Consider the following 24,030-nt stretch of genomic DNA (forward strand, 5'->3'; position numbering starts at 1 on the left):
ATCTATACTATATATTTATATACTTTTAAATGTATTACCATTCCGCGATTTTCCCCGGGCACTCGATATATGTCCCCCTCCCCTATCACAGGGAACGCCATTACTTAGCGCCGGTTGGTATGGGCGACGGCAACGTCAATTGTTGGGCGCAAAATGTGAGTTTTATTTTCATGAAATAAAACAATTTTGTAGCTATACCCTTCTAAGTATGTATACTATATATCTATATACTTTTAAATGTATTACCCTTCCGCGATTTTCCCCGGGCACTCGATATATGTTCCCCTCCCCATCTTAGCAACGCCATTACTTAGCGCCGGTTGGTATGGGCGACGACAACGTCAATTGTTGGGCGCAAAATGTCAGTTTTGCTTTCTTTAAATTACAAAATTTTGTAGCTATACCCTTCTAAGTATCTATACTATATATTTATATACTTTTAAATGTATTACCCGTCCGCGATTTTCCCCGGGCACTCGATATATGTTCCCCTCCCCATCTTAGCAACGCCATTACTTAGCGCCGGTTGGTATGGGCGACGACAACGTCAATTGTTGGGCGCAAAATGTCAGTTTTGCTTTCTTTGAATTATAAAATTTTGTAGCTATACCCTTCTAAGTATCTATACTATATATTTATATACTTTTAAATGTATTACCATTCCGCGATTTTCCCCGGGCACTCGATATATGTCCCCCTCCCCTATCATAGGGAACGCCATTACTTAGCGCCGGTTGGTATGGGCGACGGCAACGTCAATTGTTGGGCGCAAAATGTGAGTTTTATTTTCATGAAATAAAACAATTTTGTAGCTATACCCTTCTAAGTATGTATACTATATATCTATATACTTTTAAATGTATTACCCTTCCGCGATTTTCCCCGGGCACTCGATATATGTTCCCCTCCCCATCTTAGCAACGCCATTACTTAGCGCCGGTTGGTATGGGCGACGACAACGTCAATTGTTGGGCGCAAAATGTCAGTTTTGCTTTCTTTGAATTATAAAATTTTGTAGCTATACCCTTCTAAGTATCTATACTATATATTTATATACTTTTAAATGTATTACCATTCCGCGATTTTCCACGGGCACTCGATATATGTCCCCCTCCCCTATCATAGGGAACGCCATTACTTAGCGCCGGTTGGTATGGGCGACGACAACGTCAATTGTTGGGCGCAAAATGTGTTTTATTTTCATGAAATAAAACAATTTTGTAGCTATACCCTTCTAAGTATGTATACTATATATCTATATACTTTTAAATGTATTACCCGTCCGCGATTTTCCCCGGGCACTCGATATATGTTCCCCTCCCCATCTTAGCAACGCCATTACTTAGCGCCGGTTGGTATGGGCGACGACAACGTCCATTGTTGGGCGCAAAATGTCAGTTTTGCTTTCTTTGAATTATAAAATTTTGTAGCTATACCCTTCTAAGTATCTATACTATATATTTATATACTTTTAAATGTATTACCATTCCGCGATTTTCCCCGGGCACTCGATATATGTCCCCCTCCCCTATCATAGGGAACGCCATTACTTAGCGCCGGTTGGTATGGGCGACGGCAACGTCAATTGTTGGGCGCAAAATGTGAGTTTTATTTTCATGAAATAAAACAATTTTGTAGCTATACCCTTCTAAGTATGTATACTATATATCTATATACTTTTAAATGTATTACCCTTCCGCGATTTTCCCCGGGCACTCGATATATGTTCCCCTCCCCATCTTAGCAACGCCATTACTTAGCGCCGGTTGGTATGGGCGACGACAACGTCAATTGTTGGGCGCAAAATGTCAGTTTTGCTTTCTTTAAATTACAAAATTTTGTAGCTATACCCTTCTAAGTATCTATACTATATATTTATATACTTTTAAATGTATTACCCGTCCGCGATTTTCCCCGGGCACTCGATATATGTTCCCCTCCCCATCTTAGCAACGCCATTACTTAGCGCCGGTTGGTATGGGCGACGACAACGTCAATTGTTGGGCGCAAAATGTCAGTTTTGCTTTCTTTGAATTATAAAATTTTGTAGCTATACCCTTCTAAGTATCTATACTATATATTTATATACTTTTAAATGTATTACCATTCCGCGATTTTCCCCGGGCACTCGATATATGTCCCCCTCCCCTATCATAGGGAACGCCATTACTTAGCGCCGGTTGGTATGGGCGACGGCAACGTCAATTGTTGGGCGCAAAATGTGTTTTATTTTCATGAAATAAAACAATTTTGTAGCTATACCCTTCTAAGTATGTATACTATATATCTATATACTTTTAAATGTATTACCCTTCCGCGATTTTCCCCGGGCACTCGATATATGTTCCCCTCCCCATCTTAGCAACGCCATTACTTAGCGCCGGTTGGTATGGGCGACGACAACGTCAATTGTTGGGCGCAAAATGTCAGTTTTGCTTTCTTTGAATTATAAAATTTTGTAGCTATACCCTTCTAAGTATCTATACTATATATTTATATCCTTTTAAATGTATTACCATTCCGCGATTTTCCCCGGGCACTCGATATATGTCCCCCTCCCCTATCATAGGGAACGCCATTACTTAGCGCCGGTTGGTATGGGCGACGGCAACGTCAATTGTTGGGCGCAAAATGTGAGTTTTATTTTCATGAAATAAAACAATTTTGTAGCTATACCCTTCTAAGTATGTATACTATATATCTATATACTTTTAAATGTATTACCCTTCCGCGATTTTCCCCGGGCACTCGATATATGTTCCCCTCCCCATCTTAGCAACGCCATTACTTAGCGCCGGTTGGTATGGGCGACGACAACGTCAATTGTTGGGCGCAAAATGTCAGTTTTGCTTTCTTTAAATTACAAAATTTTGTAGCTATACCCTTCTAAGTATCTATACTATATATTTATATACTTTTAAATGTATTACCCGTCCGCGATTTTCCCCGGGCACTCGATATATGTTCCCCTCCCCATCTTAGCAACGCCATTACTTAGCGCCGGTTGGTATGGGCGACGACAACGTCAATTGTTGGGCGCAAAATGTCAGTTTTGCTTTCTTTGAATTATAAAATTTTGTAGCTATACCCTTCTAAGTATCTATACTATATATTTATATACTTTTAAATGTATTACCATTCCGCGATTTTCCCCGGGCACTCGATATATGTCCCCCTCCCCTATCATAGGGAACGCCATTACTTAGCGCCGGTTGGTATGGGCGACGGCAACGTCAATTGTTGGGCGCAAAATGTGTTTTATTTTCATGAAATAAAACAATTTTGTAGCTATACCCTTCTAAGTATGTATACTATATATCTATATACTTTTAAATGTATTACCCTTCCGCGATTTTCCCCGGGCACTCGATATATGTTCCCCTCCCCATCTTAGCAACGCCATTACTTAGCGCCGGTTGGTATGGGCGACGACAACGTCAATTGTTGGGCGCAAAATGTCAGTTTTGCTTTCTTTGAATTATAAAATTTTGTAGCTATACCCTTCTAAGTATCTATACTATATATTTATATCCTTTTAAATGTATTACCATTCCGCGATTTTCCCCGGGCACTCGATATATGTCCCCCTCCCCTATCATAGGGAACGCCATTACTTAGCGCCGGTTGGTATGGGCGACGGCAACGTCAATTGTTGGGCGCAAAATGTGAGTTTTATTTTCATGAAATAAAACAATTTTGTAGCTATACCCTTCTAAGTATGTATACTATATATCTATATACTTTTAAATGTATTACCCGTCCGCGATTTTCCCCGGGCACTCGATATATGTTCCCCTCCCCATCTTAGCAACGCCATTACTTAGCGCCGGTTGGTATGGGCGACGGCAACGTCAATTGTTGGGCGCAAAATGTCACTTTTGCTTTCTTTAAATTATAAAATTTTGTAGCTATACCCTTCTAAGTATCTATACTATATATTTATATCCTTTTAAATGTATTACCATTCCGCGATTTTCCCCGGGCACTCGATATATGTCCCCCTCCCCTATCTTAGGGAACGCCATTACTTAGCGCCGGTTGGCATGGGTTTCGGCAACGGTAATTGTTCTACCCAAAATGACTGTTTTTACTTCTTGAAATTATACAATTTTGTAGCTATGCCCTTCTAAGTATCTATACTATATATTTATATACTTTTAAATGTATGACCCTTCCGCGATTTTCCCCGGGCACTCGATATATGTCCCCCTCCCCCATCCTAGGAACGTCATTACTTAACGCCGGTTGGTATGGGTGACGACGACGGCAATTGTCGGGCGCAAAATGTCAGTTTTTACTTCTTGAAATTATACAATGTTGGAGCTATTACCCTGTAATTATCCGTACTGTATATCTATATAATTTTAATAATGTTATTGAGGTGCAATTTTCCCCGGGCACTCGATATAGGTTCCTACCTTAGGAATACCACTACTTAGCGTCGGTTGGTATGGGTGACGGCAATGACAATTCTTGGGCCTTTAAAATAACTTTTTTAGTTTTTTAAATTGAACAATTTTGAAGCTATGTCTTTGTCAGTATCAATGCTGTATATGTCTTGCTTTTTAATTGTGTTAAAGTGGCTCAACTTTCTCCAGGCTGTCCGATATATGTACCCCCTAATCTAAGGAAACAACGTTAACGCCAGTTAGTCAACATGACTAAGGGTGAATCTATGGATATGGAAATATGGGGGGGGGGGGAGATAATCTTGCTTGGTAAAAGTTCGATGAGGATAACCATTTTGTTTTGAAATTTCCAAATGAAAATAGCTGTAGAGGTCAGCGTCCTTGAGGAGAGAGCTGGAGTAGATAAACCTGTAATAAATCTGAATATTAACATGCATGGTCAAAGGAGAAAATAACGTATGATTTGACTGAATGTAGGAAAATGTGTGAAGACAATTTTACTTGTATCACAGTTAACTGTTATTATTAAAGATGCAGAACATACAGGCCTACGTGTCGGCCTACTTGTATTGACAAAAATTGCACTATCTCTCTGCCACTGGCACGCCTGGTTATCCTGTGTGAGAGAAACCCTACAATAGCAAGTATTGTGTCTTCAACAACATTGATATGATATGATTTAATTTATTAGTATATTGATACATTCAGTCACATGTATGATATGTTATCGCGTGACAACAATAATTTCCGTGTAAATTTTTCTCACACGGGCGTCATGGTTACGTGGGCAATTTTAAGGCCGTTACTAAGGCTAAGCACCCCTTCTACAGAATGGTATATTCCAGGAAACAAGATGGCGCAGATAGACTGTACAGAGATCGAGGTGAACGAACGGTTTTTAGCCTGAAAAACGATAAAAGAAGACTTGAATGATCATAATTTAGGTTAGACATGGTTCGTAACATTCTGGTTTATTTACGAATCAACTTTTGATATAGATTAAATGTCTAAATTTGGCCCGGGCAGGCCAGATGTGTCCCGGGCAGTAATATATGCTGTAGCCATGCAATGTCTGTAACACGCCAGAAAATTTATGACTGAAAAAGCAGCAATCGGGGGTTTGAATCCACTAAATTTTGGTCAATATACATTCCAAGTGGGCCAATGCACATAAATATTGAGTGCCATTTGGCCACCAGTTTGCTCCCGGGCACTTCTTGTATCTCCCGGGCAGTAATTAGTATAGCTGCAATAATTGTAGCGTCTTGTTGCGGTTTTGTGGGGTTTTTCGTCTGTTTTGGTGACTTTTTAAGTTTTTGTGTTTAACCCGCACCTAACACAAAAACTTAAAAAGTCACCAAAACAGACGAAAAACCCCACAAAACCGCAACAAGACGCTACAATTATTGCAGCTATAATTAGTAGGACCCGGTGAGTGTGTGTGTGTGTGTGTGTGTGTGTGTCACTAGTCTGTATGAGTGCACATGCTGTTTCAAAATGAATGGCAAATGAAAATGTTTATACAGATAATGATGATGTCTCCAAGTTTACTTCACTTGCTGAAGTGCAAAGAAACTTATTGAATTTTGATTTATCTCATTGGGATGTTGACTGACCATCCATGCATTCACCTCTATGATATAGCCAAAAGGTTCCATCCCCTTCAGAGGTACTATTTTTTGCATTTGAATGTGTCCATGTAAACTGCCGTTTTTTACCTGTTTCCCCCTTTCTGTTACCAGGGTTCTCCAACCTTAGCAAAAACACTGTAAAGATGTCTGTCACTATTGTAGTAAATAAAAAGTAACAAAAGTTGAAAACTAGTAGTAGTAATCTCTGTATAAACAGTGTTGTTCATTCTTCTCTTGAAATGACTGTGACGGGTGCCAGACAACTCGTCCCAAAAAGAACTCGTCCCAAACGAACTCGTCCCATCGCCATTTCGTCCCACCACTAACTCGTCCCAAAACGAACTCGTCCCACCGCCATCTCGTCCCACCACTAATAATATTGTGTTTAGCTACGCGTTCAGAACACAAACATGAACTGACGCAACTTTGGCAGATTCTGTCGAGAAGGCAACGTGACTTTTCATCTGTCGAAAGTTTTGCAATTACAAACAATTACTTTATAGTTATGTTTCCGAACTTTGAAAAGAAAAAATACGATGACAGAAATTTTGACGTACGATCTATGGCGCCATTAGTCCTGTTCGCATACGGAGTTAGTCGTCCCTTTGATCCTCAAGTCAGCGTAGACCCTAGTCTATCAGCTAGCCCTCGGATGTTCTTCCGATAAAATACGACACACAGCCGAACAACGCTATCGAGGATGGAACAGGCCCTCACATGCGAACTTCGTTCGCTTATAGTTATGCGGCATCGAAAGAAAGCCCGAACGTCTAGCAGCAAGACTACGTAGACCCGTGCACCGTCGGCAAACAGGGATATGACGCTACATCATGCGTTATGCCTATTTGCAGTTAATTATGAACCACACAGGAATATTCTTTGAATGGGACGATGTGGCAGTGGGACGAGTTGGTTGTGGGACGATTTAGCCCGGGAACAACTTTATTGGGACGAGTTAGTTTGGGACGAAATGACCGCCCACCACTGTGACAACTTAGTTGGGTAGACTGTTGACAGTTGTTTGTGCCTTTTCTGTTACGTTTCATCTAAAACAAAGTTGGTACCTCGCTCCATGGCACTGAATACTACTGCGTACTGATAGGAACGAAGATTGCCGTAGGCACAAACTGTGAGTGCCGAAGATTGCCGAAGGCATGAACTGTGAGTGCCTCTGGCACTCGCTGATCAGTACGCGGTTATAGTATTGCTCCGGATCGGAGGGAGGCGACGACTTCAGTTTTAGATAAAACATAGCAAAAAAGGCATGAACGACTGTCGACAGTCTAGGGGTTGGGCTGTTCTTATACATAGTGCTGACATGTACAATAAAATTTAAAAGTATCATGACATTAAACATTAGTGCATCTGATTACCAATATCAACAGTAGAGGGAAGAGGGAGATACACCCACTTGTTGGGAAGGGATCACTCATAGAAGCTATGTGATAATGTGATGGGCTCTTGTAAAGTAATTTATAGGCTAGCTGGGCTCCATGTGTGTTCAGAGCATATATTGTGTCCAGAGATAACCCTCCCCCGACTGTTTTCATTCAGAGGTTTCAAAATGCAATTACAAATTTGAGAGCAAACCAAACATGACTGGTAGAGGGTGAGATCAATAGTTCAATGTAGGATAAAGAAGGAAACTAAATTCTTTTAGTTAGGCCTCAGAAACCCCTCCATTCTAACTATTAGTTAGAATTGAGGGGTTTCTGAGGCCTAACTAAAAGAATAAATTGACCAAAATTGAAAATGTTTTAGACAGCACAATCAATTTCACATCAGTATGGTACTATGGTATGTAGTGCTATGAATACAAAGCCACTATGTAGACACTTTACTTTATTTTAGTGCCATTCATTTACTATAGCAAAAAATTCTTCTATTTCTCAATTTGAAGATATTTATATTGAAGATATTTTTTAGAAATATTTCCATTATGGGGTACAAATAGATTGTAAGATACATCATGATGTTTTACAAACAGATCCAAAAAGTAAAATTGATTTTGTAGGAGATTGAGAATTAATAGCCCCCCCCCCCCGTAAAAGAATTTATTTTTTTATCCTACATTCAACTATTGATCTTGTCCCAAACAAGTCATACATTGTCAATATTAATACACCAGAGATCCATAGCTATGTACATACATCGCGAAGGCGGGAGGTAAAGACGGAAGGCAACCAACTTAGTCTATAGAGGGCGATATTGCAGGTCACGCTTCGCGGATTCAGGAAGTGAAAGTGACTGTGTTTCTTTAGCTTTACGCCTGAATCAGGAAACTGTCGTAGATTGTCTTTACGTAAATATTCTATTATCAGAGGTTGTGTGCTGAGTAACACATCTCCTTCATCATGTCCGACGAAAGTGTTGTTAATCCGGTGATAAAGTACCTTCTGTTTGCTTTTAATTTTATATTTTGGGTAAGTAAACTGTAACCATATTTCAAGTTCTTCCCACCGTACCGATCTTGCCTACATTGCATTGGTATCTCTACTGTAAGTTAACATTGACACTTGTTACATAAGTTTTGTGGCAGTCTTGTTACAGTGCGATAATTTGACAGTAGTTTATGTTGTCAAGTATTGTAAAATAGTGAACAAGTGGAGATAAGTGCCGACAATACGATATTTACTACATAACATAAACAATGATACATTACTCGCTGTGAAATGAATGCAGGGCGTTTATTTAACCACAGGGCGGACACAACGCCATACAATTTTTAATGGTTTGGTTGTCCATATTAAGCGCTGTACGACCGATTTTTGAACTGAGAATTTCCAATATCCCGTTTACTTCTAATTAGAACGAGTTGTTTACAACACAGTATTTCAGTCTTACCAGAGTTACCTGTTGCTTTGCTCAGTAAATTAATTACCATGTACAGTGTATGTAAATATGTTCTACCAGTATTTGGGCATTCTATGTTCATCTTTATGATTGTGACTAACACTTCTTAGTACAAATGTATTAGATGCGCATTAGTTCTGATTTAGAAGACATTTTATTAGCTAACACAGTCTGAAAGTATTTAATGTATGTGGAAATGCATTGTTGTATGGCCTACCTAATGACCATTTAAAACCAGTGACGGATCAACTCGTCCCATTTCAACTTGTCCAATTGCCAATTCGCCCCAATTTCAACTCGCCCCAACTCTCTACGATATAATTTACCTGTGCATATTTGAAATTGAAGCTAGTAGTACTCAGTTTGGAACGTCTGCGGTATCTCGTATTTCACTAACGAAGTACCACTTGTACAGTAAACACATACTACAATACTTAGTTGTGTTAACTAGGGAGAGGAGACACATCTCCAAAACCCTGTACTTGTGGAAGTTGTAAGCGTGTCATTCACTAATATTCTCCCTGGTTATTATCATTATTATTTCTTATTTGCATTGTAAACATTACGTCCTAATGTGAAAAGTGATATTCCATTACTGAGGAAAGTTGTTGTGCTAGTATAAGTTCTAGATCTAGAAAACACTTAGCCAAAACCCACACCACTTTCTGCTACGAAATGTTACATTTGCTATGCTTCAACTGGCCACTGTAGGTAAAATCATGTAAATTTGTTGGTCCCCGTACTTCGAGTCCATGTATCGTTTAGATTTATAAATGTTTACTAGTGATGTTGGGGCGAGTTGAAATTGAGGTGAGTTGAAATGGGACAAGTTGAAATTGGGATGAAGTGAATCGCAATCTTTAAAACCACTACAACACAACATGCACAAAATACTGCAGCATCTTAGAATCATCATGTGGGCCAAGAAGTATGATCATATAACACCAATCCTTAAAGAGCTCCACTGGCTGCCAGGTCCCACTTTGCCACTTTAGGTACCCTTACATAGGATAGGAATAAGTTAATCTACATGTCAGGACAGCTCTACTTATTTCTGTTTCCTGTGACCTAATTGTACCTAAATTTGTTTCTGGAATCTAGCTAAAATCATATACATTATGTTTTTAGCACAACTGAACTGATAAGGTTCGGTAGTGCTATAGGCATGGCAAAGTGTCTCTCTGTCTGTGTGTCTGTCTGTGTATCTGTGTGTGTCTGTGGATGTGTGTGTGTGTGTGAGTGTGTGTGTGTGTGTGTGTGAGTGTGTGTGTGTGTGTGTGTGTGTGTGTGTGTGTGTGTGTGTGTGTGTGTGTGTGTGTGTGTGTGTGTGTGTGTAAACAACTTCTAATCAAAAACCACTGGACCGATTGCCATGATATTTGGTGGATGTATTACCTTGGGTGTCTAGTTTGGAATTGTTCAAATCAAAATGATCTTACAACCAATACGTGATTTGGGTAAATAAATGGGATTTGTGGTAAAAAACTTAAACTAAAAAACTACAGGGCAGATCAGTCTGAAATTTGGTGGGAAAATTCTTAGAGTATAGATTAAGAATTGTTCACAACATGGTGATCTTGAACCATAACCTAACCATCACTTGCACTGTAACCTAACCATCACTTGCACTGTAACCTAACCATCACTTGCATCGTAACCTAACCATCACTTGCACTGTAACCTAACCATCACTTGCACTGTAACCTAACCATCACTTGCATCGTAACCTAACCATCACTTGCACCGTAACCTACCCATCACTTGCACCGTAACCTACCCATCACTTGAACCATAACCTAACCATCACTTGCACTGTAACCTAACCATCACTTGCATCGTAACCTAACCATCACTTGCACCGTAACCTTCAACCATCACTTGCACTGTAACCTACCCATCACTTGCACTGTAACCTAACCATCACTTGCACTGTAACCTACCCATCACTTGCGCCATAACCTACCCATCACTTGCACCGTAACCTAACCATCACTTGCACCGTAACCTAACCATCACTTGCACTGTAACCTAACCATCACTTGCACTGTAACCTAACCATCACTTGCACTGTAACCTACTCATCACTTGCACTGTAACCTAACCATCACTTGCATCGTAACCTAACCATCACTTGCACCGTAACCTAACCATCACTTGCACTGTAACCTACCCATCACTTGCATCGTAACCTACCCATCACTTGCACCATAACCTACCCATCACTTGCACTGTAACCTAACCATCACTTGCATCGTAACCTAACCATCACTTGCACCGTAACCTTCAACCATCACTTGCACTGTAACCTACCCATCACTTGCATCGTAACCTACCCATCACTTGCACCATAACCTACCCATCACTTGCACTGTAACCTAACCATCACTTGCATCATAACCTAACCATCACTTGCACTGTAACCTAACCATCACTTGCACTGTAACCTAACCATCACTTGCGTCGTAATCTAACCATCACTTGCATCGTAACCTACCCATCACTTGCACTGTAACCTAACCATCACTTGCATCATAACCTAACCATCACTTGCACTGTAACCTACCCATCACTTGCACTGTAACCTAACCATCACTTGCACTGTAACCTAACCATCACTTGCATCGTAACCTAACCATCACTTGCACTGTAACCTAACCATCACTTGCACTGTTACCTACCCATCACTTGCACTGTAACCTACCCATCACTTGCGCCATAACCTACCCATCACTTGCACTGTAACCTAACCATCACTTGCATCATAACCTAACCATCACTTGCACTGTAACCTACCCATCACTTGCACTGTAACCTAACCATCACTTGCACTGTAACCTAACCATCACTTGCATCGTAACCTAACCATCACTTGCACTGTAACCTAACCATCACTTGCACTGTTACCTACCCATCACTTGCACTGTAACCTAACCATCACTTGCACTGTAACCTAACCATCACTTGCACTGTAACCTACCCATCACTTGCACTGTAACCTAACCATCACTTGCACTGTAACCTAACCATCACTTGCACTGTAACCTAACCATCACTTGCACTGTAACCTAACCATCACTTGAACCATAACCCTAACCATCACTTGCACTGTAACCTACCCATCACTTGCACTGTAACCTAACCATCACTTGCACTGTAACCTAACCATCACTTGCACTGTAACCTACTCATCACTTGCACTGTAACCTAACCATCACTTGAACCATAACCCTAACCATCACTTGCACTGTAACCTACCCATCACTTGCACTGTAACCTAACCATCACTTGCATCATAACCTAACCATCACTTGCACCGTAACCTAACCATCACTTGCACTGTAACCTAACCATCACTTGCACTGTAACCTAACCATCACTTGCATCGTAACCTAACCATCACTTGCACTGTAACCTAACCATCACTTGCACCGTTACCTACCCATCACTTGCACTGTAACCTACCCATCACTTGCACTGTAACCTAACCATCACTTGAACCGTAACCTACCCATCACTTGCACTGTAACCTAACCATCACTTGCATCATAACCTAACCATCACTTGCACCGTAACCTAACCATCACTTGCACTGTAACCTAACCATCACTTGCACTGTAACCTAACCATCACTTGCATCGTAACCTACCCATCACTTGCACCATAACCTACCCATCACTTGCACTGTAACCTAACCATCACTTGCACCGTAACCTAACCATCACTTGCGCCATAACCTAACCATCACTTGCGCCATAACCTACCATCACTTGCACTGTAACCTACCCATCACTTGCAATGCCAATGGACTAAACTCAAAACTGGTATAAGATATAATTAACTAAGTTAATATAGAAATTTGAAGATGCAATTTATTATAATTTACATTGTATAGTAAAAATTCCAAGGAAATCCTTTTTATGTAATCAATTTTTCTAACAAAACCGGAAGAAAATTGTAATGTCATAGAAGGCATGTATTGGTATTAATTTCTAGTCTAACAATAGTTAAATCAAGGTTTTATGTAAGTGTTTTCACTTCACTAAAAAGTTGACAACTTCATCTTGTGCCACTTTAATGTCCCTGTACCTACATTTTTTTTATCTGCAGATAATTGGTTTCCTATTACTTGGTCTTGGCATCTGGGCAACGTTAGAGAAGGGTATTGGTAATGTAATGGATCACCTTGACATCATTACAGATCCTGCTATCGTTCTTATTGTGGTCGGCTCCGGTATCTTTATTCTTGGTTTCAGTGGCTGTGTTGGTGCTCTCAGAGAAAACACACTCCTCCTTATGTTTGTAAGTACATTTTATAGTATATACAAGAATTGTGAATGTAGTCCAGGCAAAGTATGTATTTTATGGACAACTGAATATTTGGGGACACACAAGTATTAACAGGATATTCACTAGGTTTTGGAATAGGTCAAAATCAGAAAAGTAGAGGCCATCCCCGCATGGAGCAGTAATTTAAAAATCAGTTTAGTTCGTTTTTTGCAGTAACAGGGTCTCGGCCCATGGTACATATAATTACAAAGTAAATACATGTCAATATGGACAGTGACTGAACAGCATTTTGACAAAAATACATGTACTTAGCCTAATGGTAAATAAATATAGAAATGAATAAAGTACATGAATACAAGAAAATAGAATCAACAATATCAAACCCTTGTTACAACTTGAAGAGAATCTCTTCATTTGAAGACCTTTAATACATACAATGATAGTTGTGAAATATTTATTTTTTGATGAAAGGACTTCAACAAGCTTATGTTCATATGTATGTGTTCTCAGTGATAGAAAGAACTCATCTCTAATATCATTATATAGAGGATATACATATAGAAAGTGGAATTCATTTTCTACAATGTTTATACAGTACACAGTGATAAACATTTATTAGAGTTTATTGCTGTAAAGTCTGTTTTAACCATAGTACTTTAGGGATTGTTTATACAAATCGTGATAAAACAGCTCTAATGAATATTCAGTGTGCAATTTGAATATAGTATTTCTGCTGACTCTCATGATAGCAATAAACATTTGTATGTTTAATAGTATGATACTTTATTGCTTGTATTTACAACAGCTGTTATTGATTGCAATGTTGTAGAACTAAAACTAAAAGAGTGATGAATTTTCATTCTCACACACCAGAGCTGTTATTTCTTCCTCGACACTGCCTATTGAAGGCATGTTTTGGATGGTGCCGTAAAAGAGGCTGTGGTTTATGACGATGTGACTTTTACACCACCAAAAAGTCTCCTAATGTTGATTATATCTTTTTATTTAATGGCACAGTAATCCTTAAAATATAGGGACACATACATGTAGCTGAGTATAGGTCTAAAAGTGACCCACATATAAATATTGGAAGTACATTTGTAATAAGTTGTTGAAACAGTTCTTAAAATATAGGTACAAGTGCTTTGAACTACATGTACATAACTCATTTTCAGTTCTTATACATAGACTTCTTGTTGGTTCTGACATGTATTGTACAAACTATAAAATTATAATTGTCTCTTCATTTTGTTTTATTTGTAGTTCTATTTGTTCCTTGGGCTTATTCTGATTCTTGAGGTCATTGCTGGAATAGTTGCCATTGTATTTTCACAAGAGGTAAGTTAAGTTGTGTTTGTCATTGCTGGAATAGTTGCCATTGTATTTTCACAAGAGGTAAGTTAAGTTGTGTTTGTCATTGCTGGAATAGTTGCCATTGTATTTTCACAAGAGGTAAGTTAAGTTGTGTTTGTCATTGCTGGAATAGTTGCCATTGTATTTTCACAAGAGGTAAGTTAAGTTGTGTTTGTCATTGCTGGAATAGTTGCCATTGTATTTTCACAAGAGGTAAGTTAAGTTGTGTTTGTCATTGCTGGAATAGTTGCCATTGTATTTTCACAAGAGGTAAGTTAAGTTGTGTTTGTCATTGCTGGAATAGTTGCCATTGTATTTTCACAAGAGGTAAGTTAAGTTGTGTTTGTCATTGCTGGAATAGTTGCCATTGTATTTTCACAAGAGGTAAGTTAAGTTGTGTTTGTCATTGCTGGAATAGTTGCCATTGTATTTTCACAAGAGGTAAGTTAAGTTGTGTTTGTCATTGCTGGAATAGTTGCCATTGTATTTTCACAAGAGGTAAGTTAAGTTGTGTTTGTCATTGCTGGAATAGTTGCCATTGTATTTTCACAAGAGGTAAGTTAAGTTGTGTTTGTCATTGCTGGAATAGTTGCCATTGTATTTTCACAAGAGGTAAGTTAAGTTGTGTTTGTCATTGCTGGAATAGTTGCCATTGTATTTTCACAAGAGGTAAGTTAAGTTGTGTTTGTCATTGCTGGAATAGTTGCCATTGTATTTTCACAAGAGGTAAGTTAAGTTGTGTTTGTCATTGCTGGAATAGTTGCCATTGTATTTTCACAAGAGGTAAGTTAAGTTGTGTTTGTCATTGCTGGAATAGTTGCCATTGTATTTTCACAAGAGGTAAGTTAAGTTGTGTTTGTCATTGCTGGAATAGTTGCCATTGTATTTTCACAAGAGGTAAGTTAAGTTGTGTTTGTCATTGCTGGAATAGTTGCCATTGTATTTTCACAAGAGGTAAGTTAAGTTGTGTTTGTCATTGCTGGAATAGTTGCCATTGTATTTTCACAAGAGGTAAGTTAAGTTGTGTTTGTCATTGCTGGAATAGTTGCCATTGTATTTTCACAAGAGGTAAGTTAAGTTGTGTTTGTCATTAGACATAAAAGTTTAAATCAGAGCTTCATTTAATTAAAGAAAATATTAAATGATTTTATGAATGTATTCTTTTTGAAAAGTATCATTTAAAAAAATAAACAGAAAGATCTAAATGCTCTTAAAATACATGTGTTTAATATTTTGACTGTGTATTTCATTTGTATATCTCTTCCATACTACAATCATCAATGGCAAGCCACACCTGTCATGACTCTTGTCATAAATAAAAGCCAAGTTTTTGACAATTCTTGTCTCTTTAACAATGTTCCATGAATTATGTCACAGCAGACTTCACTTGTGTACACCATATACAGGACGTAATCATAATTATATCACAGATAAATGAATTATGTCACAGCAGACTTCACTTGTGTACACCATATACAGGACGTAATCATAATTATATCACAGATAAATGAATTATGTCACAGCAGACTTTACTTGTGTACACCATGTACAGGACGTAATCATAATTACATCACAGATAAATGAATTATGTCACAGCAGACTTTACTTGTGTACACCATATACAGGACGTAATCATAATTACATCACAGATAAATGAATTATGTCACAGCAGACTTTACTTGTGTACACCATATACAGGACGTAATCATAATTACATCACAGATAAATGAGTTATGTCACAGCAGACTTTACTTGTGTATGCCATATACAGGACATAATCATAATTACATCACAGATAAATGAGTTAAGTCACAGCAGACTTTACTTGTGTACACCATATACAGGACGTAATCATAATTACATCACAGATAAATGAATTAAGTCACAGCAGACTTTACTTGTACCCTACGAAGGGTCTATGGTTTCAGCTGTCAGTCATATGTGTCAAGAAACATGCACTGCTACATGTACATGTATATCAGTAGTGCTAGCGACCATATTAGATTTATGACTACTTTCAACAAATAAAAGCATAAACATACACAATTTATTGTTGTCAGTTTAATGTGTAGAATACATTTAACTCATGGGAAGGAATAAAATACCATTGTAATATAAAGCCAGACTTTATGGGATAAAGAAGTGCCATATAATCTTACACTATCATCCTATGTAGTGATTCATGGTGCCATCTTGTTTACAAGTCATTACAAACAAGCATATATGGCTGTCATTGATGATTGTGATATAGTTTGGTTATCAGTATGTAGGAGGTTGATGAAATGATGAAAGTCAAGAACCATACAGTTGATCAACCTTGACATTGAATTAGTGGACTCCCTCTAGCAATTACAGCCTTAAAAGTTCTTTGAGCAACAATTTTGTTTTGGTGCTCCAGAATTTTAATTTTGGGAACACATTTAAAACTTAAGAGCAAAGTAAAATATTATTATATCAAATGACAAATCATTGAAATGTACTGTTTATCTTGAATAAAGATAATGAGAGTATTAATGCCACAAACAAAAAGATTCCCTGTTATCATGAAAATAATCAATATACAAGTGAGTTTCAAAATTTGTTTGTCAAATGCAGGTAAAGTTGAAATTTAACCTTTTAAATGCCAGTAAATTTAAAATGTCACCTGCTGAATGCAGGTACATATATTTGCAAATTTCACCTGCATTGGACCATTTATCACCTGTAAATGCCAATAATTACTTGCAACTTCCTCGGCTGAAGTAGTTGTTAGCTTTTTACCCAGTTCAAGAATGAGCTTATCAACACTTCACTGAATATGTAATTAAAATTCAGTCCAGTGCTACATCACAGTGTAACATTGGAATCATCACCTTCTACTATGCCAATATCTTGAGGGATTTTTTTAGATGCGATTTTTGGGATGTGCACTAGCCAACCTACATTTTGTACAACATACCTTAATACATAATCCACACCTCACCTTACCTTAGTATTTAGCATGAAGGATGGAAAATAAGTTAAATATACTAGTACTATAATACCACGCTATCTACGATAATTTAGTCGAAGTTTAGAGGTCACGTCAAACGTGACATCTCATCGGTAATTTCCCGATTTACATTTGTATTCGTTCACTTTATACCAAAACTTGGCCTAACTTAGAACCTTAGGTGCATTTTCGCGATGCCCTCTCCATAGTCTATTCAACTCAATTATCGTGAATGTCCTACAAGTGTTGCCACTACGATTGAACGATCGGCTTGTATCACCCTTTGGTAATTTTCGTTGACAAGGAGGTCACATGCCGTTACGTACGTAGTATAGAGTGCAGTGTTGTTGTTTATATTTGCGTACATTGGACCTCATCGTGTCTAAACAGCCTACCCGTCTAGAATTTGGCATAAGGTAATCCTCAAAGCTAGAGTTGCAGGTACAAGAAAACAAACAATGTCTGCAATATTACATGTACAGTGTAACCCCTTGCTTTGGCAGTCGGTTTACGTGTATCATCCAAGTCGGAAGAAATTGGTTGACGTGTGCGTCCAAGTATCATCATTTATACTATAGTCGGGACGACCAAACAAACCGTAAAAAGTCTTTTGATTTCAGGAACTTCTGTTTAACGTGAAAACCAAAAAGTTCGATCGCCAGAAATAATTATTCAGCAATAGTTTAGTAATTCCAAACAGATTTGTAGATGTTTTCAAGTGATAGTTGAAACATGAATGACTGTGAAAGCCGCTAATGTGTTCATCACTGTCGTAGTGCGACAGTCAAAACATGGAAGTTGAAACAGTATCAATGACACTTTGTGTACAGAGAAGTGTTTTGATTTCCCACGTGCCAATATCTTTGAAACCCCACTTACAGATCCCACTGGTGAAATTTACGCAAAATAATGTTGTGAAGACCACAGTTATCACAATGTATCTAGTTCCCTCAAATGGGATGGGTCAACGCAATCGATAGTAACAAACTGTATGTTATGATGAGTGTACAGTGTAAACATTGAGTTGTTTTAACTATATCTTTACAAATTAAATGTGTGTTTTGTCAACAGACTTATGACCAAGCAGATAAAGTTGTACAGAGAGCAATCGTAAGATACAGGGAGGATCTGGACTTGAGAAATTTTATTGACTTTATACAGATTGAAGTAAGTTATTTATTTAAAAGTATGTCTCTCCACTCTAAGATTATGTAACACAAACCTACAAGAGGTTTAATAATTAGAATTATATTGATAACCAAATTTGGATTTGCACAAGACTAAATAATTACATATTCTGTTTGATTTTGTTGTTGATGACTGATGCATACACTTTGCTAATCATGTGACTCAACATTTGACATCAAGTAGTTATTTAGTGTTGCAATAACATACAGTTCTAGGCTTATAATTGTCTTGTGAGGGTGAGAGTACCCAGATGCAGCATATCTTACACTGCAAAGGCCCACATCAGCCTTCATCGGAGACTTGGGGCTATGGGTGAGAGTACCCAGACACAACATATCTTACACTGCAAAGGCCCACATCAGCCTTCATCAGTGAGAGACTTGGGGCTATGGGTGAGAGTACCCAGACACAACATATCTTACACTGCAAAGGCCCACATCAGCCTTCATCAGTGAGAGACTTGGGGCTATGGGTGAGAGTACCCAGACACAACATATCTTACACTGCAAAGGCCCACATCAGCCTTCATCGGTGAGAGACTTGGGGCTATGGGTGAGAGTACCCAGACACAACATATCTTACACTGCAGAGAATACATCATTTGATATACATGTATAGCTTGATAACACTTCTCTTTCACTCTCAGCTGGAATGTTGTGGAGGCAGAAATGGTTTTCAAGACTGGCAAAAGAATAGGTATTTCAACTGCTCTGATACCAACCTAAGTCGTGAAAAATGTGGTGTGCCTTATTCTTGCTGTCAGCCAGAAGATGGTGGAAACAACATTATCAACACACAGTGTGGTTACGATACCACTGACAAACCCGTAAGTGCATGGTCCCCTCAGTGGCAAAAGCCACCATTCTTTTGTTATCAATAAACACCATCAAGAAAACTTTATCAAAACTAAAATTGTATTCTATCAGTAGTTTGAGTGAACAATCAAAGTCATTGATTACCATAGTAACAGATGTGTGTCACAGAGTGAAAATCTTTATATCAGTTACATATGTAAACTTTTTTCAATGTTTTTGGTGAATACTAATTAAAAGTGTGACTGAAACTATTATAAATACATACAACCTTCTAAATACATTTATGATAGTTCCAGCCACACTTTAATTTCCAGTCGTAGGTAGTATACACAAGTTCCCTAGGTTTTTATTTATATTTCTCCAAAGTTCCTCTTTTTATCATAATAGCATCAAAACAGTTTTTCACATATTTTCAAGGATCAAATTTGAATTCTCTAAGTGGTCAATACCTCATGTAATGTATATGCCCAACCCATGAGGTATTGATAACCTAGTGGTCAATACCTCATGTGATGTCTATACCCCAACCATGTTGATAACCTAGTGGTCAATACCTCATATGATGTATATACCCCACCCATGTTGATAACCTAGTGGTCAATACCTCATGTGATGTATATACCCCACCCATGTTGATAACCTAGTGGTCAATACCTCATGTGATGTATATACCCCACCCATGTTGATAACCTAGTGGTCAATACCTCATGTGATGTATATACCCCACCCATGTTGATAACCTAGTGGTCAATACCTCATGTGTTGTATATACCCCACCCATGTTGATAACCTAGTGGTCAATACCTCATGTGATGTATATACCCCAACCATGTTGATAACCTAGTGGTCAATACCTCATGTGATGTATATACCCCACCCATGTTGATAACCTAGTGGTCAATACCTCATGTGTTGTATATACCCCACCCATGTTGATAACCTCGTGGTCAATACCTCATGTGTTGTATATACCCCAACCATGTTGATAACCTCGTGGTCAATACCTCATGTGTTGTCTATACCCCACCCATGTTGATAACCTAGTGGTCAATACCTCATGTGATGTATATACCCCAACCATGTTGATAACCTAGTGGTCAATACCTCATGTGTTGTATATACCCCAACCATGTTGATAACCTAGTGGTCAATACCTCATGTGATGTATATACCCCACCCATGTTGATAACCTAGTGGTCAATACCTCATGTGATGTCTATACCCCAACCATGTTGATAACCTAGTGGTCAATACCTCATGTGTTGTATATACCCCACCCATGTTGATAACCTAGTGGTCAATACCTCATGTGATGTATATACCCCACCCATGTTGATAACCTAGTGGTCAATACCTCATGTGTTGTATATACCCCACCCATGTTGATAACCTCGTGGTCAATACCTCATGTGTTGTATATACCCCACCCATGTTGATAACCTAGTGGTCAATACCTCATGTGTTGTATATACCCCACCCATGTTGATAACCTCGTGGTCAATACCTCATGTGTTGTATATACCCCAACCATGTTGATAACCTCGTGGTCAATACCTCATGTGTTGTCTATACCCCACCCATGTTGATAACCTAGTGGTCAATACCTCATGTGATGTATATACCCCAACCATGTTGATAACCTAGTGGTCAATACCTCATGTGTTGTATATACCCCAACCATGTTGATAACCTAGTGGTCAATACCTCATGTGATGTATATACCCCACCCATGTTGATAACCTAGTGGTCAATACCTCATGTGATGTCTATACCCCAACCATGTTGATAACCTAGTGGTCAATACCTCATGTGTTGTATATACCCCACCCATGTTGATAACCTAGTGGCCAATACCTCATGTGATGTCTATACCCCAACCATGTTGATAACCTAGTGGTCAATACCTCATGTGATGTATATACCCCAACCATGTTGATAACGTAGTGGTCAATACCTCATGTGATGTATATACCCCAACCATGTTGATAACCTAGTGGTCAATACCTCATGTGATGTATATACCCCAACCATGTTGATAACCTAGTGGTCAATACCTCATGTGATGTCTATACCCCAACCATGTTGATAACCTAGTGGTCAATACCTCATGTGATGTATATACCCCACCCATGTTGATAACCTAGTGGTCAATACCTCATGTGATGTCTATACCCCAACCATGTTGATAACCTAGTGGTCAATACCTCATGTGATGGCTATACCCCAACCATGTTGATAACCTAGTGGTCAATACCTCATGTGTTGTATATACCCCAACCATGTTGATAACCTAGTGGTCAATACCTCATGTGATGTATATACCCCACCCATGTTGATAACCTAGTGGTCAATACCTCATGTGATGTATATACCCCACCCATGTTGATAACCTAGTGGTCAATACCTCATGTGATGTCTATACCCCAACCATGTTGATAACCTAGTGGTCAATACCTCATGTGATGTATATACCCCACCCATGTTGATAACCTAGTGGTCAATACCTCATGTGATGTATATACCCCACCCATGTTGATAACCTAGTGGTCAATACCTCATGTGTTGTATATACCCCACCCATGTTGATAACCTCGTGGTCAATACCTCATGTGTTGTATATACCCCACCCATGTTGATAACCTAGTGGTCAATACCTCATGTGTTTTATATACCCCACCCATGTTGATAACCTCGTGGTCAATACCTCATGTGTTGTCTATACCCCAACCATGTTGATAACCTCGTGGTCAATACCTCATGTGTTGTCTATACCCCACCCATGTTGATAACCAGTGTTCATAAAAGCAACTTGCTCTGCTAGTATTGCTATAATAACATACAGCCTCCAATGAGCACAATTTGATTTGTCTTGCCAACAGGCTGCAGCTGTGAGTGACCAGATCTATGTGACTGGTTGTATTGATAAATTGGTATCGTACGTCAACAGTAATGTGTACCTGATTGGAGGACTTGCAATAGGTGTAGCCATTATACAGGTAAGTCATGTACAGTAGAAGGGACACACCAACTCTTCCTGTATTAAACTTGTCCCATTGTCAACTCACCCCATTTTTAATTGAATGCTACTGTTATTTGATGTGTTAACTTTATAAGTGTTCTGATTTGCCATGATTCAACATCTCAAAGTGTATCGGTACATTTTCACACTTAGAAGCAGGAGCTAGGTCTGCAAACTGTCAGTTCAGGGAATAGCAGTAGTTGTAGTAGAATAGGTTATTACAGTGACATGAGATAAAGTATGACAAATCCTGGAAAGAAATGTTCAATATACAACCTCCCAGTCAAATATGCTTTTAGGTCACTTAGCAAATAAAAGAGCATTTAACAGAATGAGAAGCATACTGCAGTGAACATAAAGTTATGTACAAGGCAAAAAGGAAGCATGAAACTGGTAATTTAGTTGTTCCTTCTCTTTTAAAAATACTACCTCAATAAACTTCAGAAGTATGAGACAATGGTTTTAAATGAAAGCATACAATGAACAAACATTCTCAGCATTTCATTTCTGAAGTGCATCCAAATCCAATTTTATAGTTATTAGTAATAACACTGTATTTGTCTATCTCAACAGGTTATTGGCATAATTCTGGCCAGAATATTACACACACAAATTGAAGAACAGAAGGAAAACTTTAACAGCAGCAAGCGACAGAACCAATACATGTCAAAGTTCTAGGAATATACAGTGACTGGATCAAATCAAGAAAATATAGGCAAGAATTAATGTTGATAGCCTCTAGGTTCATAGATGAAAATTTCTAATAAAGAAAGTAAAAAAAAATTGGAAAGTGAATCTCAAATTTTCTCTAATGTCTTTTCAGCATCATCAGGGGTAGTGTTCTACATCAAGATCCCTGCAGTACTCACTCAAGCTCATTTCAAGTGTCTCTTTTGAGATGTATGATAACATGCCATTGCAGTACACCCTTGATGATACTGACGAGACATCAGTGAAAATTCACTTCAAAAATGTTTTGACTGAATTTTTCTTTGTAAGAAAGTGTACACCTTGGAATGAAAAAGTAAATAGCCAAAAAAAAAATGGCCACAAGGATTTTTGAAGATTGGCAGGACAAATTGATGTTGTAAGGTTTGGCTATTTATGTCAACTTTTTACTCAACTAGTTTGAATCAATGATCTGGCCAATTTTTAAATGATTATGTATTTTAAGATTATAAAGAACACAACTGATATGTGTCTCAATCTTGATAGGACTGATTGTTCATCAATATTATTTAAACATTATTTAAACATTTCAGTTTATATAGACGTGTTTGAAATCATTGCCACTATTAGAAATAGTGGACTTCTATGATAGGTAATATGCCTGAATATCTGAACAAAAAATTATCTACTATGAATAGTATTAGCCATGTTAAAGAGACACATGCTGAGGTTACAGGATTTTTTGTAGCACATTCCGTTACACATTAAAATGTACACACAGTATTCTACTTACTTTAGGAAGAAGTGTTGACAATCACTTGCTGTTGGCAAAACT

General features: G+C 38.3%; 1 protein-coding gene across 1 annotated transcript; it reads left to right on the forward strand.

The window, feature by feature from the left end:
• The first annotated feature begins 8,283 nt into the window (after positions 1 to 8,283).
• On the forward strand, positions 8,284 to 23,752 carry LOC144446714 (tetraspanin-33-like). Its single transcript, XM_078136536.1, has 7 exons — positions 8,284 to 8,463; positions 13,001 to 13,192; positions 14,444 to 14,518; positions 18,576 to 18,671; positions 19,339 to 19,518; positions 22,387 to 22,503; positions 23,100 to 23,752. Exons 1-7 carry the CDS (start codon positions 8,395 to 8,397, stop codon positions 23,202 to 23,204), a joined length of 834 nt encoding a protein of 277 aa, XP_077992662.1. The 5' UTR covers positions 8,284 to 8,394; the 3' UTR covers positions 23,205 to 23,752.
• The last annotated feature ends 278 nt before the right edge of the window (positions 23,753 to 24,030 follow it).

Source organism: Glandiceps talaboti, chromosome 15, assembly GCF_964340395.1.
Source record: "Glandiceps talaboti chromosome 15, keGlaTala1.1, whole genome shotgun sequence".
NCBI lineage: Eukaryota > Metazoa > Hemichordata > Enteropneusta > Spengelidae > Glandiceps > Glandiceps talaboti.

Coding starts and splice junctions, on each gene's coding strand:
- LOC144446714 (XM_078136536.1), top strand. CDS start 8,395: ATGTCCGACGAAAGTGTTGTTAATCCGGTGATAAAGTACCTTCTGTTT. Junction 14,519..18,575: donor CCATTGTATTTTCACAAGAG/GTAAGTTAAGTT, acceptor TTTTGTCAACAG/ACTTATGACCAAGCAGATAA. Junction 19,519..22,386: donor ACGATACCACTGACAAACCC/GTAAGTGCATGG, acceptor TCTTGCCAACAG/GCTGCAGCTGTGAGTGACCA.